At 36.7% G+C, this 18662-nt stretch overlaps 2 protein-coding genes across 4 annotated transcripts in view; one reads left to right on the top strand and one right to left on the bottom strand.

The window, feature by feature from the left end:
• LOC142349520 (cell division cycle protein 27 homolog) overlaps positions 1-18662 on the top strand; it is a 167297-nt gene that overhangs the window by 16488 nt on the left and 132147 nt on the right. For both annotated transcript variants that reach the window (XM_075401138.1, XM_075401137.1), the window contains exons 2-3: positions 1919-1994; positions 2346-2496. In XM_075401138.1, coding sequence (XP_075257253.1) covers positions 1919-1994; positions 2346-2496 — 227 coding nt within the window. The remainder of the gene's footprint in view (positions 1-1918; positions 1995-2345; positions 2497-18662) is intronic.
• LOC142349522 (uncharacterized) lies at positions 7351-18130 on the bottom strand. Of its 2 annotated transcripts, none has more exons than XM_075401140.1 (9): positions 17849-18130; positions 11053-11215; positions 10450-10573; positions 10013-10188; positions 9419-9644; positions 8889-8990; positions 8517-8667; positions 8092-8212; positions 7351-7813 (listed from the first exon to the last, which is right to left on the bottom strand). In XM_075401140.1, the coding sequence occupies exons 1-9, from the start codon at positions 17981-17983 to the stop codon at positions 7584-7586; spliced, it is 1428 nt and encodes a 475-aa protein (XP_075257255.1). In that variant the 5' UTR covers positions 17984-18130; the 3' UTR covers positions 7351-7583. The 2 variants fall into 2 exon arrangements, with proteins under 2 accessions (XP_075257255.1, XP_075257254.1); XM_075401139.1 differs by having other exon boundaries at positions 8865-8990; positions 17849-18129.

Genomic DNA, 18662 nt, shown 5'->3' with positions numbered 1-18662 from the left:
TCGTCCTAAAAACTCGATTGATAAACAGGTACCTCTCGGAGAGCATCTTAGAGCACCTCCCTAAGTTTGACCCCCTCAGTCACCTCCCCACCGACACCCCGTCCAACCATCCTCTAACCTGGCGATTGGGCCCCTGTTGCAGCTGTCACACAACCCTACACCCATCGCTTGCGCCCCCCCCCCCCCCCGCCCTAATGCTAGCATCACTGAGCCCCAGATGGCTACTACCGAAACCAACCGGTCGTTTGAGAGCGATTCGCCCGACTTTAGTCGGCTACGTTTTCGGTTATGTTTAAATTTAGCTCTAATAGTAGCATTTAAGGTCTCTTAGATTATCAGTTCTACCCTGGTTAAGCAAGTTTTGAGTCCACTGCGCGTTTGAGAGCATATTGGTTCAATATTTTGCTCTCTTGATCAGATTTGTTGAATTTTTGTTCATTTCTTTTGCTCTTGCCCTGCTTTTTTGTGTTTAGTCGCTGTCAATCGAAATTTGCAGCAGTTTTTGGTTGTCCTGCTGGTCTTTTTATACGATTTGTTGTATCGCTGACTTTTCTGCTGATAGTTTTTTTTTGGATGTTTTGATTTCTCTCTTAGAGCCGGTTTACTTGCTTATAACCATGCACGCGATTTACCAAAACTGTTTAGGAGACATTAATTAATGCTGTCTCTAGCGGTTCTTCCCCTCACATCACATGAGTTCGACCCCTCACATCAACCCCCTCCCCGACTCCATCTCATTCCATCCGTAACCCCCACGCTAGCGCTCACCCTCTATCCCCCACACTCGCGCTCGGCTCATCTCACCCCTCAGAAAAGTAAAAGCCAGTTTTCCCAGTTAAAGCCACAGTCAGTTATGATGAAGCCAACCGCACGCCAGTTGTTTGGAATTTGCCCGACGCTAGTCGGTTCTGTTTACACTTTCAAACGTGGGTAGATCGAGGTTGCCAGATGTCATTTTCGCTTGGATCATGGGTGATCAAATTTCAGCTTTATAAAAGCTCATTTGGTCCTGGCGAAGCTTATTAATTGGCCTCAAACAAAGATCGTAGCAATTATAATTCTCCTGCGGTTTTTGTTGCGTTTTTTTGGCCTGACCGATTTTTCGTCGCTTCTAACTTTTCGTCCCCAAAACGCAAAAAAAAAACGAGTAAAACCCAGAGGGCAAAAAGGCGCCTTCAACAGCTTCTCTCCTCTTCAACCCCCATCCTCATCCTGCAAAAGCAACCCACCACTCGCTCCAAGCCACTCCTGAGCCAACCCTACTGCTAACTTCACTAAGCCCAAGCTGGTTACTAACAAAGCCATCCGCTCGGAGGTCTTTTGAGGGCAATTTGCGTGACGAATTTGTAAAAGTTGAATTGGCTTACGGAAGAAGGATAAATTGTCAAAGAACTCTTGACACTAATTTATTGTACCGTACTCATGTACTGAAGGAATTTTTGGTCTTTCTTACATGGAAACACAATAAAATCTAGTTGAGAAAGTCGGAACCTATTCAGTGAACGCGCTCATGAGCGATCCTCCTTGTTAGTTAATGCCAAAATGAAAGTCAGTGCTTCAACCGTTTGTTCTGAACTCAATGTGATGTAAATGCAGTTCGAGTGTCCACTTTTTTACTTGCTATCTGTTGCTAAGACGCAACAGAGGACATACGTTCTCTATTTACAAACAGTGGAAGCTACATTTCCACGTTGCACACCCGCTAATGGTCCTGATGCTTTGTGGCAACAGTAATTTTATACTCGAAAACAATCCAAACGGAAACAATTTACCCTCTGAACAGAACATTGCAAAGAACTTAGACTTTGTAATGCAAGGTGGTGGCGGTTATGAAGCTATCTTTCAATCTTATCAAATCTGAAATTTGTTCACGGTTTTCTCCGAATTGTTTTTGACATTGCATTGTTTTTGGTTACAGGCGGTGGTCAACTTCATGCTGGACAATTTTGACCACGAGAATGCTTGTTTCCTAGCTGAAAGAGTACATGCTGAAAGTAAGTCCAAGCTTATCCTTACGCCTCGACAAATTGTTTGAAATGTATTAGCGAAAGTTGCTTTCTCATTTCTGAGAAGTGAATTTATTCTTCTGATAACTGTCATCTTATACTTCACTGTACCTGAGCATTTGAGAACCGAAAATGCTGGTTTTGAGATCAATAATAGTTGTAATGAAGTTTTTGTGTCCTTATGCGTTTTCATATCGGTTGTTGCAGGCATAATGGTTAACATAAACATATCAGTGCAAACATTTTTCCTCGAAAAACATCAAGTTCAAAAATTTGCCTAATTTAGTTCACACGAATAAGTAGTCGGCAATTCAGCCATTTTTTGTTTCGTTGATTTAGTAAATTCCGAGGATAGTCTGAAGCTGTTGGCCTCGTGTTTCTACCGCAATGGAGAGTTCTTCAAAGCCTATCACCTCCTGAAGAACAACGACCACCACAGCAGCTCATCCCTCAAGTTTCTTCTAGCTCAGTGTTGTTTCCAAATGAAAAAGTAAGTCTACACAGAAAGTTTGAATTTTCATGTGACTCGATGTAATAGACATTATTTAGCTTTCAAATTATCCTGACAACTTTGAATGAAGACATACTGTAACCCCTCTTACTATCTCCCCTCTTAGCTCCCCTCTTACTATCTGCGATAGTAAGAGGGGAGCTGAAAATAGTTAACGTGTAAAGGCACATTCTATATAAACGCTATATGTAATGGTACATTTTCAGATTAGGGTAAGCATCACATCGCAATTACGCATCATGATATTCAACCTAATATCTAATTTTCAATAGGAAGAAACTGAATTTTATTTTAGCTGCGGAGCTGTAAGGTGAGCGTAGCTATATTGCGGTGATCTTGATTTGTTTTGGCTATGAATCGAAGAGGAGTATTGATTTTCTTGAGGTTTTTATGACTCAAAGAGACGTTATAGTTTTCTTTTTTTTTAAAACGTCCGGCGTATTGGAGAAGTACCTTTTTTCAGATCAATTTTATTGGAGTGAATTTTGAAGCAAATAAAACGCATGAAAAAATTTGGAATGGTTTGAAGGTTGAAGAAAAAAGGAGAGGGGAGAGAAAAGAAAGTGGGCTATTTGTTTCTACCGCGTATCTGAGAGAGCGAGACATTGGGATGTGCATTTTTTTCGCGGAGAGAAGTTTGTTGTTCACGCGAGGCTTTTCAAAAATTTTTGCTTAAAAAGTTTCATCACGCTTTTTTTGTAACAGTGAGTTGTTTTGAACGCGTATTAAAGTTTTTTGTTAGTTTCAAATAGGGAGTTTTCATCTAATAAGGTTTAGAAATTTTTCCTAGCGTTCTGTGGATGTTTGAGCAATTTTGGGCCAAGCGCTTTTTTTTCATTTATTCATTGCTCTCAAATGAGAAGCAATTATTGTAAACATGTGTCTGTTTTCTATGCAAAATTTTGGGATTTAAATAGATGCCTTGCTCATGGACATTTAAATTGCCAAACGCTTGGAATTTTGCTGGTGTAAAGCAGTTTTATGTTGATGGAAATGACAAAAAGTTGAGAAAAGTGTAATTGTTTGACTAATTATGTGATTTCTGAATTTTCAGAACTAGAATAGTTTTAGCATCTAATAAAGCTTAAACAGTATCGAATGGTTGTCTAATGTTTTCAAATCCACGAGAGAAAGCGTATCATTGTTTTATTTACTTACATTATTTAGAAACTCATATTGAATTTCATTAATTTGGCTAATTTTTTTAATGTTTCTTTTAACCTCGGATTGCTTTTTCTGGTTTTTTACGGTTGTTGTATTAGATGATAGTTATGTGAAAGGCTAGTTTTTGTTGAAGACTGTTGTTCCTCGTGTCGTTTCCGAAATTCTTATAAGTTAGCTGGCATTGAAACCGGATGCTCTAGGAGTGGATAAAGCTTGAAAAGTATTTTTTCAGCGAACAAATTTGAAGAGCGAGAAAAGAGTGATTGTCATCTTCGTACCTTCTTTTGACACACAGATAGAAATTTAGGTGAAAAATCGCTGAAAAGCAAATTTTTTGTCCAGGTGCAGCATTTTAAGCTTTTCTGGCCTTTTACTTTTTTCATGTCTGAAAGCCTTTTAAACTAAAGATAAACATGTTTGTTATTTGATTGAACTCATGAAACATTTTGGGGATCAAATTGAGTTACACTTTTTTGCAATAGCTTTTCAACTAATTTGAAACTATTTTCAACGATTGTTTTTCAACTATTTAGCTATTTTTGGCCCATTGTTTAATAGCCGCTCTCATCTCAGCGGGCTACTATTGAGCTCCTATTTTTTACAGTCCAAAGATTTTGACTGTATTGGTGTGCTGTCTTTTTTAAGTTGTGTTCGCGCATTATCTGATAGCTTTAAGCTTTCTAAACTGGATAAAGGTAAAGCGTGGCAGGCATTAAGTTGCAATTGATGCCCTAGGCTGTCTTCAGTAGTCTTTATGGTACTTAATGTACTGAAGTTGCATTAAACGTCTTAATTCAATATGAAAAGGTCAGTTTTGAAGTTTTTGACCTCAAAATTGTGTGGCTTTCCTTACTTCTTGTCTGTTTTTTTAAGATTTTTAAATCAGGACTTCAATTGACATTTACCTTAGCTACTAGTAATCTTGTTAGTAGTCTTGTGCAAGCTAGAAGTGCTTATATTTTTTAGAAAAGCTATTTTGTTTCGAGAGTTTCCTATTTTGGGCTAGAAACTGGGTGAGTGGATATCTTTTTGTGGCAGGGGACTGGTTTTCAACATGTTAATATCACGAATTTCAGCTATTGTTTAAAATTTGTGTCATTTTTTTCCAAGCTCAGAGGCCAAATATCCTGCCCTAGGGTTTAATAATAGTTTACTGCCTAGTTTCTAGTTGGCAATGGAATTGGTTTCAGTTTTTTAATATCAAGAAATTTAGTAAGGCTTGATATTTGGTCAGTAGACAGCTTCTTGAAGAACTGAAATGGTTCTAAAGATATTAATATCACGAGTTACACCATTTCAGTAAAATTTGAGATTGGTTTCATACTTTTTCAGGTCTTGGTAGATTGAATACTAGACAGGTTCAACAGAAGAAAAAGTGTGGTTTTGTATATAGTAATATCGCAAAGTGTAGAAACGTGCTATAAATTTTGCTATCTCAATTTTTTTTTTAAAAAAAATATCATTTTTCTTGTTTTGCTATTTTTAGTGGCCCATAAACCTAGTTCAAGGCTTATGCGTAGTTTATTGTGTTTAATTAATTGGATACAATTTGGCCTTCAGTGTAAAAGCCTCAAGTCTTATAGTGATGATTATATCTTTGTTTACTTTTCTTGATTATTTTAGTTTTGTCTTTTTAGATGGCTTTGTTCAATTGATCTGATGGTTGGATACAGGTGTTTTTTTTCAATTCTTTGGATTGTATCTCAGGACTTTTCGTGCTATGTTTTTTTGGTAATATGTTTTCACACATTTTAATATATTCGATCTTTCAAACAGCATAACAGGTTGCGTCCTGTGAAAAAAAGTTTTTTAATAGAAGCTCTAAGCTGGCTTTAGTAGTCTTTCAAGAGCTTAGAGTGCCGAACCTGCTCTTAGGCGTAAATTTAAGGTTAAAAGGCCAATTTTTTGTAGTTTTTGAGTTCAAATTTGTCTACTTTTTCTGTTTTTTGGTGATGGGGATCAAAATGACGTTTTCAAATTTTGATAAATGTGAATTGCAAGCCATAGTTCTTCTTTATGTCTGTTTTTTGCAATGTAGTTTGAGAATGCAATCTTAAACACTAAGAATGATAAGGATATTTGCTGTTTTTTTCCAAAATTTTGTAGTGTTTTGATTTTTGTCTTTAGGTGTCAATAAAATTAAAGGCTCGAAGATGGATTACTGGATGGTTTCTAGAAACGATGGGATTGTTTCCATAATATAATTGCCCAGAACTTTAGCGGCGTTTCAATAAAATTTGCAACAGTCAAAATATTTGAAAGTTTTGTCGTTTTTGCAAGAGCTCTAAGATGGTTTACGAGATAGTTGTTAGAGACAAGGAAGTGTTTTAAAAAAAATTGTTACAATTTTGTGCGTCTTTACAATAAAACTTACAGTTTTTATCAAGTTCTTTGAAAATTTTTTGTCATTTGTAGAGGTTCTTATTCCACAGTGGCCAATGAAGTTTTAAAGAGCTTGTCATTAGTTTATGAATAGCTTGTAGAGTCAAAAGATTCGAGAATAGCTTCTAGAGTCAAATTTTGGAGTTTTTTCAAAAAATTTTGCAGCTTTATCAAGTTCATTGAAATTTGTCTTTTTTGTAGGTTTTTTAGTCTTTACTGACCAATTTAACTTTTACTTGTCGATGAATTATTGATTAGTTTTAGTGACAATGAAATGCTTTTTATGATATTTTCCTAAATTTTGGAGACTTCAATAAATTTGCAACGTTTTTTTTTACGTTTTAAAAAGTTGTTTTTCAAACTTCGGTTTTTCGATCTGTTGGAGCCATGAAGCGTTTAAAAGGTTTTTGCTTGTGTTAATTTGTATAATTAAACGGTTCATGCAGTGTAGTGAATGGTAGTATAACTTATTTGTGAATACCGTCAGGAAGTGAATAGTAGTGAATACCGTCAAAGTCAAAAAAGCAATTTCAAAAGAAACGGGATAAAGCAATAAAGCCCGGTCATTAAGTAAACGTGCATTATGTTATCAAATTGATGATAGCAGTTGCTAGCTGGCATTAGTATTAAGCTTAATAGTCTTCGTTTTAGAATCTGAAGTCAGTACAATTTTAAAATCTAACCGAATTTCCGACCCAAGAAGAACATATTTTGACACTAAGAAAATTTCGGTAAATTTTACCTTATTTTTGTTTCTGTTTCAATCCCGATGTGATGTTATGGCGATTGTAGTATCGGTGAAGCCACATGTGATGAAATCTTTCCAGATATCTTTTAGGGCTTTCTCATGTTATCTTTCCTGTTATTGGTTTCAAAATGTGCAGATTTAACTGGTAGGCTGGTTTTATTCAGTGAGTGGTTGGTTGGGGCTTATAAGATTGTGTACTTCGATTAACACGCACACAGCAAAGCTTTTTTTCACACAGCAAAACCGAAGCCAATTTTTTTCTGAATGACTTCTTCCTCTCACTAACGATTAGATTTTGATCATACGTGACTTACTTCACTCAATAAAATGACTTTTGCACTTAAAACTTAAGGTACCTAATGGAAAGGCTGCGCAATGAATTTTAACAAGCCTTTTTAATTTTACATTGCTTTTTGCGTCGATATTTTCAACTTTTATCTGTGTCTGTCCATCTATATTATACGGCACGCAAGTCTTTCGTAGCTATATTTGTTATTTGCTTATTATTTTTATCTTTTGCGTCCGAAAAAGGCTGAAAACAATTGGGAAAGTTAGTTAAATTCTTAGGAAAATAAAGTCATTTGCTGTTTGGGGAAACAATATAGTTCAGCAGAGAAGCTCAGCGGCAGGTTGTATATTGAAATAAATGTCTCTCATTTTAAGTCATTAGTCATGATAGGTTAGCAAAGATTGCTGTGGTAAATCGTGTTTAAAATGGTCATTCCAATAGTTTTGAAAGTAAGTTCCAGTTGTCAAGTAATAGTGCCTATTATTAGTAGCACATCAAAATGCGATGATGCTGGATGCCATAAGACAATTGCATGCTCTGCTGGAGTAGCTGAGCATCGCCACTAAGGCCAAAGATATTGTCGTTTGTCTGGCAGTCCCGGAACTGACGGGCAATGTTTCCCGCATTGTCTCGTGGTCTGTACGACTCATCGTGATTCGCGTCTCGTCTCTTGCGGCGATCGTAGTAGTAGGGTCGGTGAGTAGTGTACGCATCTGGAAAGGCGGTTAACAGCAATTTAGTGCCATGTTAACATCTTTTGTGACTATTATTGATTAATACAGCGGATTTTAACCGCAGTGCTAGCCCAAACTGTGCTCCGTTTTTTTTATCAAAGCTCTTAGATTTTTCCGGCAACAACTGAATATTTCGGCAACGATTTCATTTATTTGCAAGAGATTTTATAGCATATCCTTCATTACCTTCTACTTTTTAAAGTGGCATTTAGGTTCAATGCGTATCGTAACATTTTTAGAACAAAAAATAAACTTGCCTCCGAATCCGGGATCGGCGAATGTCATGTCATACTCCTGGTAGCAATAAACACTACCTGGGGGACTCTGGATTCGTTCGAGCGAGTAGACTTCCGCATTCTCAGCACAGATTGCATCGATCTATCACAAAAGAAAACTTACTAGAAATGTTTATGAATTTTCGATCTTTTTCAGTAATGCACCAAATGCGGCATAGAACCCACTGTTACCAATTTCTTATTTTGTCTTATGTATTAACGTAGCGACTTCGGGGTGGGTTGTATACCATTTACGTCCTTTCGCAGTTGCTTTGTCAAGATTTTTTTAGCTTCATCCATATTTCCAGACCGGGTAATTTAAAAAAAAATCATTTCGGTCTTGATTCAGCCATTAATTAAAATTCAAAATGTTCTGAAGAACTTGATAGGAGGAGAGGAATACTTACATTGTTGCGGCTGTAATAGCTGAGATCATACTCGCGTGTGGGTCGGTAGCGAACCTCAGTCACTTGAGCAGAAAAGTCGAACTCAACTGCAAAATAGAATGGAGAAAATGTCGAAGAGCTGGATCTCTGTCTTCGGCTTAACATGTAGGGCCTGGCAACAAAAAATAGCGTCGTGGTGTGATGTCTTATATTTTGATTAGTTTGAACCATAACAGTGTGCAAGGCTACTTAATCAAGGGCACTAAAGGGATACCGTTTTTAGGCATTCATTATTCTCCCATGGTGAAAGGAACCAATTTGAATTACTTTTATTATATATCACAGATGTACTGTATGTGCTAGACTCACGTGGAGTCAGAGAATGATTTCCACCTGGGTGAACTTGTGCTGCTAGAGGTCCACCATCCACTGTCCGTTCTGTACTGGTCGTATCTGTATCGGGTTGTTGTCGATGTCGACAGTCCGTCGTCATCACTTATTTAAAAACTGAATTATGCATTACAAGCCTACATTAATTCCTAGAATTTGACTGTTAATTGTTGAAATTTAGCAAAACTAATGGAGCAGTTTGTTAAGGTGAAACTGATATGACGGCGAATGATTTACAATCAGTCGATATTTTCGCGAAAACGTATCTTTAAACAAAAATGTGCCGTCCTATATGTAAAATTAGGTCAAAATTAAAGCCCACTTGAAAATTTGATATATACTGCCGCGGAAGAGACCATGTGTGCTGTAAATGATATACGTACTGAGAAAATAACAGCAGTAAAACTGGTTAAGAATAACAAAAGTTAGAAAAGCAGAACGAATTTAATATATTGCTTGAAGACTCTGATTTTACCCTAGCACAAAAAGTGAAGGTAACAAGATGATAGATATCTTTTGTGTAGTAAACATACCTTCCATCGAGGTATGCAAAGTATGTTGACATGTGAGCTAAAACAGCCTCTTCCTGTGCAAGGAGGATCCATTCAGCCCAGAAGCTTTCCAATTCGTTGAACTGAGCCTCTCCCAACTGGCGGGGGTTCACTTGTCCCCCGGAATAGGACGGGGTGTAGCCATAGTTGGTGGTGTAGAAGTTGGAGTCCCTCGACTCGATGAAGCATTTGGGCACCTTACCCGGTTCTGAACCAAGATTCCATTTTCATAAATTTTTGATAATTTTACAATTGTTGACAAAAATAACGCATTTTGTAATTTTAGTCGGGCACGATTAACTATATAAGTAGCAAGTTGATTCTAGATGTCGTGATGAGAAGTACTGATTCTGTTTACAACAAAAAATAAACCAAGTTATTGGAAAATTCTATAACAAGTTAAAATTAGCCACGGCACATTTTAATTCAAAGTAATTTTGTTCTTTTTTGTTTTTACCCAAAAAAAGCAGCGGTTGATAATAAATTATGCAAAAATTTAGAGTTAAGATTTGATGTGAAATGATAGTTTTTCATAAGTATTCTTTGAAATCAGTGAATTGATTTTAAAAAACTTACCTCGTATGTCGTATACGTTAAAAACGGCAGATTGCGTGTAGATCTCAGCAAATCGGTTTCCGAGCATCTGATCGTGATTATAGTCCCACTGGTCCCATTCTGTTATCATGTGGTCATCATGAGAGTGGACACACACGTCAACTGGGTCATAGTTGGGTACACTGTTCGTCATGTACCTACAGATTTGTTAAGTACCTCGAAATAAATTTTCTACACGTTTTTTTTTTAAATCGGCATTCAACTGCATGAATTATACAGCTGTACTACTTTCTCTGCTTAGGTTTTAGGAAGCTGAATTTTTTAGCTCGAGGAAATTTTTGTTCAACTTTATACCGACCCCACTTGTGGGGGAAGGAACTATATAATCAACTGGGTTTTTTATTATATGGTAAGTGCAGTTAATCAAATGGAGCATTTAATCTGACTATGAAACACACCCTCTATCCCTGGGTGGATCTTGTCTGTGGGTTCTGTGGTCGAAGTCCCTCCAATGTCCATTCTCGTCTCTGCACCCTCTCTTATCATAAGCAGTGTCCTTGTGACGCCACTTAGCGTCTTCTCCTATACATTCACTCACCATGAATAAGAGCACAATTATCATACACTGAGAAACGTAATCGAAAAACCAGATTTTACAATGTTTAACCACTTTCAAATTTTCACATTTACAAAACGTATGCTGGAGATTTTTTTGGTTGACTGACATATACAACATAGGCTAGCCATTCAATCGTAAGTGCCATTCAACAGGAATTATGATTTGTTTTTTTATATATTTTTTACCATCGATTTGCCCTGAAATCAAATGTTGTAAGAAAAAGTAATTTCTGTCTCAATAGGGAACTCGTTGTTTGTAGATATTTCATTAAAACAATTGATAGTTTGAATTTGGAAGAAATGACATATTTTAAAAAATAATTCATTTCGTGATTTGATTTTGTTGTTGAGATGTGCAATGTTTTGTTTATTTCAAGTTTAATTAACCTTCTGGTTATATTTTAATTTACTTGTCGCAAAAAAGTAAATCAATTTGAAATTACCTATCCAGCCGTTCCGCATTGCGCAAATGAAAATAGCTGTGAGGCACAATACAACAAGGCAGAACCCAATTAGCCCAGATCTGCTCTTGGTGACCTTCTTCAGAGGTCCATGAACCTTTTCCTCATCCCCGCTCTTCGGTGCATTGTCGTACACATTAGTAGGCTGAAAAGTGTTGGTTTTTAGGTTTATCGCTTGCTACGCAGTCGGATCCGAAGTGAAACGAGCGAATTGAAAGAGTCAAAATTATTTTAAAGGATGGAAAAATCAATTTACTTAACGATTTAATATTCCCTATGAAATGGTCGATTAAAATGAACTATCAAATGATATCAGGAAAATTTTCAACAGTTATAATTAAGTTTATGGAAACAACGATTTGTTTATAAGCACGAGAAAAAGAAAGCGATCATGTAATTAGTAAACCATAATTACACCGTCCATGCCCATCGATGTCTCAGCGGCCCCAGAGACTTTACATGAATCTATCACAATCGAAAGAAGACCAAGTAACTCGGGCATGAAATCTCAGATGTAAATAACGACAATGAATGAGTTTTGTTTTTATCGGATTTTTAAAGCGGTGCAAGCTTCAGCTCTTCGTATACTCGGATCCCTTATGCGTATTATTCATACCTATTTGTATTTATTCGCAACTATATGAAGGAGCTGACGTACAACTATACCGACGTATAATTGTGCTGTTTATAAGAGTCCCCAAAATTATTCCATTTTCACCCCCATAAATTTCAAACTATCAGATAAAGTGAGCGCAAATTTTCTGAACCAATCACAATTAAATTGTGAGATTTTAGATTTGATTTTGATCAGGGCAAAAGTGGTGCGAGATTTATTTCAAGCGAGCAATAATAATTGCGGATCATGGTCATGCCTTAGCGGCGCGTGAGACTTCAAGTGAATATGTCACATCCAAACTACTAATCAGCGTGGCTTTGAACAAAAATTCCGCTGAATTGTGTCAAATAGTTTTAGAGCGCTCTTAACCTATAGTTCAACTACAAACCGATTTTATATTGCTCTCAAACGAATTCTAATGCAATTATTGTAAGTCCTGATTTTTTTATGCAAAATTTTTGCTTCACGGTTTTGACTTTTCGATTGACTTTTAACCGTGGGCTTTTTGCGTGATCTATTTTTTCTGTCATTCATAAGTGTCAGCAGCTGAACTCAACTGACGGAAGTTCACTACTAAAGTAAAATGAAAAGTGCGCCGATATTTGTGTAATTTGCTTCATTTTAAATTATATTGTTGCTATAGTTGTATTCCCCTAATGACGTCACTTAACCCCCTCCAACTAGGGAATGTAGTTACTACCCCCCACTGAAGCAGGTTGCAATAGATTCGAGCCCCCACTTGTCGTTCAAAAGCATTTCTTCCGATGCTATTAATGTTCCCTAGTGGTAATGTTCCCTAGAAAACAAAGTGATTAAAATTGTACCGAAATTTCGTTTGGTCATACTCAGTCAATTGTTACCCTCAATGTTAATATTAATTGCTCTTGAACGCCATTTGAAACATTTATTGTAAACGTGTTGGTCTTTTTATGCAAAGTTGTTGCTTGAACGTGTTTGCGTTTTTGTTGTAGAACATTCTCTGACTTCTTGAGTGACTTTTTCACTCTTCAGTTCATTTTTGAGTAATCTAAGTTGCTCTCGTTCTGAAATCATTTTTTTTTGTTAGAATCGATTGTGAGCGAATGCAATTCTGGGCCATTGTAGCTGAGTGGCCAAGATTAAGATAGGAGACTGCCAACCTGTAGATTCAGTGGTTCGAAACATTGTGTGGTGGTCTTTTTTGCACCCATATAGTATTTTTAAGCTAAGGTCGTCTCCCCAAAAATATTCCATTTTCACCCCCATAATTTTCAACCTATCAGATAAAATGAGCGCAAATTTTCTGAACCAATCACAATCAAATTGTGAGATTTTAGATTTCATTTTGATCAGGGCAAAAGTGGTGCGAGATTTTCTTCAAGCGAGCAATAATAATTGCCGATCATGGTCATGCCTTAGCGGCGCGTGAGACTTGATGTGAATATATCACATCCAAACTATTAATCGGCGTGGCTTTGAACAAAAATTCCGCTGAACTGTCAAATAATTTTAGAGCGCTCTTAACCTATAGTTCAACTAAAAACCGATTTTAGATTGTTCTCAAACGAATACTGAAGCAATTATTGTAAGTCCTGATTTTTTTATGCAAAATTTTTGCTTCACGGTTTTGACTTTTTGGGTGACTTTTAACCGTGAGCTTTTTGCGTGATCTAATTTTTTCTGTCATTCATAAGTGTCAGCAGTTGAACTCAACTGGCGGAAGTTCACTACTAAAAGTAAAATGAAAAGTGCGCCGATATTTGTGTATTTTGTTTCATTTTAAATTATATTGTGGCTATAGTTGTATTCCCCTAATGGCGTCACTTAACCCCCCTTCACCTAGGGAATGTAGTTACTACCCCCCCCCCCCCCACTGAAGCAGGTTGCAATAGATTTGAGCCCCCACTTGTCGTTCGAAGGCAATTCTTCCGATGCTTTTAATGTTCCCTAGTGGTTATGTTCTCTAGAAAACAAAAGTGATTAAAATAGTACCGAAATTTCCTTTGGTCGTACTAATTCAATTGTTACCCTCAATGTTATTATTAATTGCTCTTGAACGCTATTTGAAAAGTTTATTGTAAAAATGTTGGTCTTTTTATGCAAAGTTTTTGCTTGACCGTGTTTGCGTTTTTGTTGTAGAACATTCTCTGACTTCTTGAGTGACTTTTTCACTCTTCAGTTCATTTTTGAGTAATCTAAGTTGCTCTCGTTCTGAAATCATTTTTTTTGTTAGAATCGATTGTGAGCGAATGCAATTCTGGGCCATTGTAGCTGAGTGGCCAAGATTAAGATAGGAGACTGCCAACCTGTAGATTCAGTGGTTCGAAACATTGTGTGGTGGTCTTTTTTGCACCCATAAAGTATTTTTAAGCTAAGGTCGTCTCCCCAAAAATATTCCATTTTCACCCCCATAATTTTCAACCTATCAGATAAAATGAGCGCAAATTTTCTGAACCAATCACAATCAAATTGTGAGATTTTAGATTTCATTTTGATCAGGGCAAAAGTGGTGCGAGATTTTCTTCAAGCGAGCAATAATAATTGCCGATCATGGTCATGCCTTAGCGGCGCGTGAGACTTGATGTGAATATATCACATCCAAACTAATCGGCGTGGCTTTGAACAAAAATTCCGCTGAACTGTCAAATAATTTTAGAGCGCTCTTAACCTATAGTTCAACTAAAAACCGATTTTAGATTGTTCTCAAACGAATACTGAAGCAATTATTGTAAGTCCTGATTTTTTTATGCAAAATTTTTGCTTCACGGTTTTGACTTTTTGGGTGACTTTTAACCGTGGGCTTTTTGCGTGATCTAATTTTTTCTGTCATTCATAAGTGTCAGCAGCTGAACTCAACTGGCGGAAGTTCACTACTAAAAGTAAAATGAAAAGTGCGCCGATATTTGTGTATTTTGTTTCATTTTAAATTATATTGTGGCTATAGTTGTTTTCCCCTAATGGCGTCACTTATCCCCCCTTCACCTAGGGAATGTAGTTACTACCCCCCCCCCCCCACTGAAGCAGGTTGCAATAGATTTGAGCCCCCACTTGTCGTTCGAAGGCAATTCTTCCGATGCTTTTAATGTTCCCTAGTGGTTATGTTCTCTAGAAAACAAAAGTGATTAAAATAGTACCGAAATTTCCTTTGGTCGTACTAATTCAATTGTTACCCTCAATGTTAATATTAATTGCTCTTGAACGCTATTTGAAAAATTTATTGTAAAAATGTTGGTCTTTTTATGCAAAGTTTTTGCTTGACCGTGTTTGCATTTTTGTTGTAGAACATTCTCTGACTTCTTGAGTGAGTTTTTCACTCTTCAGTTCATTTTTGCGTGATCTAAGTTGCTCTCGTTCTGAAATCATTTTTTTTGTTAGAATCGATTGTGAGCGAATGCAATTCTGGGCCATTGTAGCTGAGTGGCTAAGATTAAGATAGGAGACTGCCAACCTGTAGATTCAGTGGTTCGAAACATTGTGTGGTGGTCTTTTTTGCACCCATAAAGTATTTTTAAGCTAAGGTCGTCTCCCCAAAAATATTCCATTTTTACCCCCATAATTTTCAACCTATCAGGTAAAATGAGCGCAAATTTTCTGAACCAATCACAATCAAATTGTGAGATTTTAGATTTGATTTTGATCAGGGCAAAAGTGGTTTGAGATTTATTTCAAGCGAGCAATATTAATTGCGGATCATGGTCCTGCCTTAGCGGCCCGTGAGACTTGATATGAATATATCATATCCAGACTACTAATCAGCGTAGTTTTGAACAAAAATTCTGCTGAATTGTGTCAAATCATTTTAGAGCGCTCTTAATCTATAGTTCAACTACAACCCGATTTTGTATAGCTCTCAAACGATTTCTGAAGCAATTATTGTAAGTCCTGATTTTTTATGCAAATTTTTTGCTTCATGGTTTTGACTTTTCGAGAGACTTTTAACCGTGGGCTTTTTTAGTGATCTAATTTTTCTGTCATTCATAAGTGTCAGCAGCTGAACTCAACTGACGGAAGTTCACTACTAAAAGTAAAATGGAACGTGCGCCGATTTTTGTGTAATTTTTTTCGTTTCAAATTTTACTGTGGTTTTAGTGGTATACCTCTAATGGCGTCACTTAACCCCCTCCACCTAGGGAATGTAGTTACAACCCCCCCCCCCCACTAAAGCAGGTTGCAATAGATTCGAGCCCCCACTTGTACGAGAGAAATTCTTCCGATGCTATTAATGTTCCCTAGTGGTAATGTTCCCTAGAAAACAAAAGTGATTAAAATATTACCGAAATTTCGTTTGGTCATACTAATTCAATTGTTACCCTCAATGTTAATATTAATTGCTCTTGAACGCCATTTGAAACATTTATTGTAAACGTGTTGGTCTTTTTATGCAAAGTTGTTGCTTGAACGTGTTTGCGTTTTTGTTGTAGAACATTCTCTGACTTCTTGAGTGACTTTTTCACTCTTCAGTTCATTTTTGAGTAATCTAAGTTGCTCTCGTTCTGAAATCATTTTTTTGTTAGAGTCGATTGTGAGCGAATGCAATTCTGGGCCATTGTAGCTGAGTGGCTAAGATTAAGATAGGAGACTGCCAACCTGTAGATTCAGTGGTTCGAAACATTGTGTGGTGCTCTCTTTTGCACTCATAAAGTATTTCTAAGCTAAGGTCGTCTCCCCAAAAATATTCCATTTTCACCCCCATAATTTTCAACCTATCAGATAAAATGAGCGCAAATTTTCTGAACCAATCACAATCAAATTGTGAGATTTTAGATTTGATTTTGATCAGGGCAAAAGTGGTGCGAGATTTATTTCAAGCGAGCAATAATAATTGCGGATCATGGTCATGCCTTAGCGGCCCGTGAGACTTGATATGAATATATCACATCCAGACTACTAATCAGCGTGGCTTTGAACAAAAATTGCACTGAATTGTGTCAAGTCATTTTAGAGCGCTCTTAATTATAATTCAACTACAGCCCGATTTTTTATTGTTTTCAAACGAATTCTGAAGCAATTATTGTAAGTCCTGATTTTTTATGAAAAATTTTGGCTTCACGGTTTTGACTTTTCGAGTGACTTTTAACCGTGGGCTTTTTTAGTGATCTAATTTTTTTGTCATTCAGAAGTGTCAGCAGCTGAACTCAACTGACGGAAATTCACTACCAAAAGTAAAATGGGAAGTGCGCCGATATTTGTGTATTTTTTTCCATTTTAAATTTTATTGTGGTTATAGTGGTATAGCTCTAATGGCGTCACTTAACCCCCCTCCACCTAGGGAATGTAGTTACTACCCCCCCCCCCGCACTGAAGAAGGTTGCAATAGATTTGAGCCCCCACTCGTCATTCGAAGGCAATTCTTTCGATGCTATTAATGTTCCTAGTGGTTATGTTCTCTAGAAAACAAAAGTGATTAAAATAGTACCGAAATTTCCTTTGGTCATACTAATTCAATTGTTACCCTCAATGTTAATATTAATTGCTCTTGAACGCCATTTGAAACATTTATTGTAAAATTGTTGGTCTTTTTATGCAAAGTTTTTGCTTGAACGTGTTTGCGTTTTTGTTGTAGAACATTCTCTGACTTCTTGAGTGACTTTTTCACTCTTCAGTTCATTTTTGAGTAATCTAAGTTGCTCTCGTTCTGAAACCATTTTTTTTGTTAGAATCGATTGTGAGCGAATGCAATTCTGGGCCATTGTAGCTGAGTGGCTACGTTTAAGATAGGAGACTGCCAACCTGGAGATTCAGTGGTTCGAAACACTGTGTGATGGTCTTTTTTGCACCCATAAAACATTTCTAAGCTACGCCCGTCTAAATTAAACTGCCCCCCGGCTGTTGTTGTCGTTCCGAGCAATTCATCATTCGTTAACCGGTTTTTGTTTATTTCAGTTTTTGTCTTGAATCATTAAAAAACTGACAATTCCAACCTAATATTTTTTGTTAAACTGGGTACATACAAAACTAAATCGTAATTACAGTGGCGGCAAGCATATGCAAGTTTTTCATCAAAGTGCTGTTGCCTCAGACAGATTATCTTTTATGTATGGTGACTTGAATATCGGTGGAACCATTTGAGAAGTTCTCCGTGTTTACAATCAAAGCTATAAATTTAGTGCGTCTGAGTTTCGGCAATTGGCCGGCTACGTATAATTTAGCCGACAGATAACTTTATTAGAAAAAAATGACAACCTGCTGTATAACGTGAGAGTGATTAGCTGAAGGGTCCCATACGTAGCTTGGTGGTTGGTGCGCAACAAGAGTTGCCGATGTCTCATTATCGGTCTCTTCAAATTTCACTTTCTTTTCCTCGATTACTTCCCCCATCTAGACAGATTTAATTCGATCTGATTTGGTAGAAACTGAAATCTGAAGCGACTAATGATTATAGTTAAAGAATTTGCCAAAGAAATTTAGTTGAAATATGTAATTCGAAATATAACTGCTGCTGCTATTTATTATGGAAAAATTTGTTGTATACTACTGTATAATTGGAAGAGAATTGTGCACCAGTGCTGATAATTGAAACTTAATTTTCCTGGCGGTTATTTGTAATCAATAGAAAATATTATCAAAGGCGTTTAGCGTGATCGGGGAAATTAATGAAGTCTTAACAAGAAAGCTACGAGTGTTGCTGAAAAAGGAACTCAAAATTTTTGAATTATTTGGAAAAGTTGGTAGTTCACGTTTTGCCAAATTTGTTTCCTGTTTCTTGTTTACGTTGGTATTTAATTTTGATACATATTAATTGCTGAAGATGATATATGAAAGAAGTGTGAAATTTAATTGAAGTTTCCAATTAGCTGTTTAGCGGCGGGGAAAACCCTGGAGGGGAGAGCATTGATTTTTATAAGTTTTGGGAGATGTTCTGTAATGTCGAGTATTAAATTGCGATAAACAGTTGGCCAAAAGAGTAAGATTGTGATTCGTAGAGAATCTCGCAATTGCCTTTTAACTCTCGGAACATCATCATATACAAACCAATCAGTAGTAAACCTAATTTGGA

The sequence above is a fragment of the Convolutriloba macropyga genome, chromosome 11, assembly GCF_964194025.1.
Source record: "Convolutriloba macropyga chromosome 11, txConMacr16.3, whole genome shotgun sequence".
NCBI classification, from domain to species: Eukaryota; Metazoa; Xenacoelomorpha; order Acoela; family Convolutidae; genus Convolutriloba; species Convolutriloba macropyga.
The sequence above is the reverse complement of the archived record's forward strand: the minus strand, read 5'-3'. Positions and strand labels throughout refer to the sequence as shown.

Coding starts and splice junctions, on each gene's coding strand:
- LOC142349522 (XM_075401139.1), bottom strand. CDS start 17,983: ATGGGGGAAGTAATCGAGGAAAAGAAAGTGAAATTTGAAGAGACCGAT. Junction 9,645..10,012: donor TAACGTATACGACATACGAG/GTAAGTTTTTTA, acceptor ATCTTGGTTCAG/AACCGGGTAAGGTGCCCAAA. Junction 8,668..8,864: donor AAATCATTCTCTGACTCCAC/GTGAGTCTAGCA, acceptor TTTTGTTGCCAG/GCCCTACATGTTAAGCCGAA.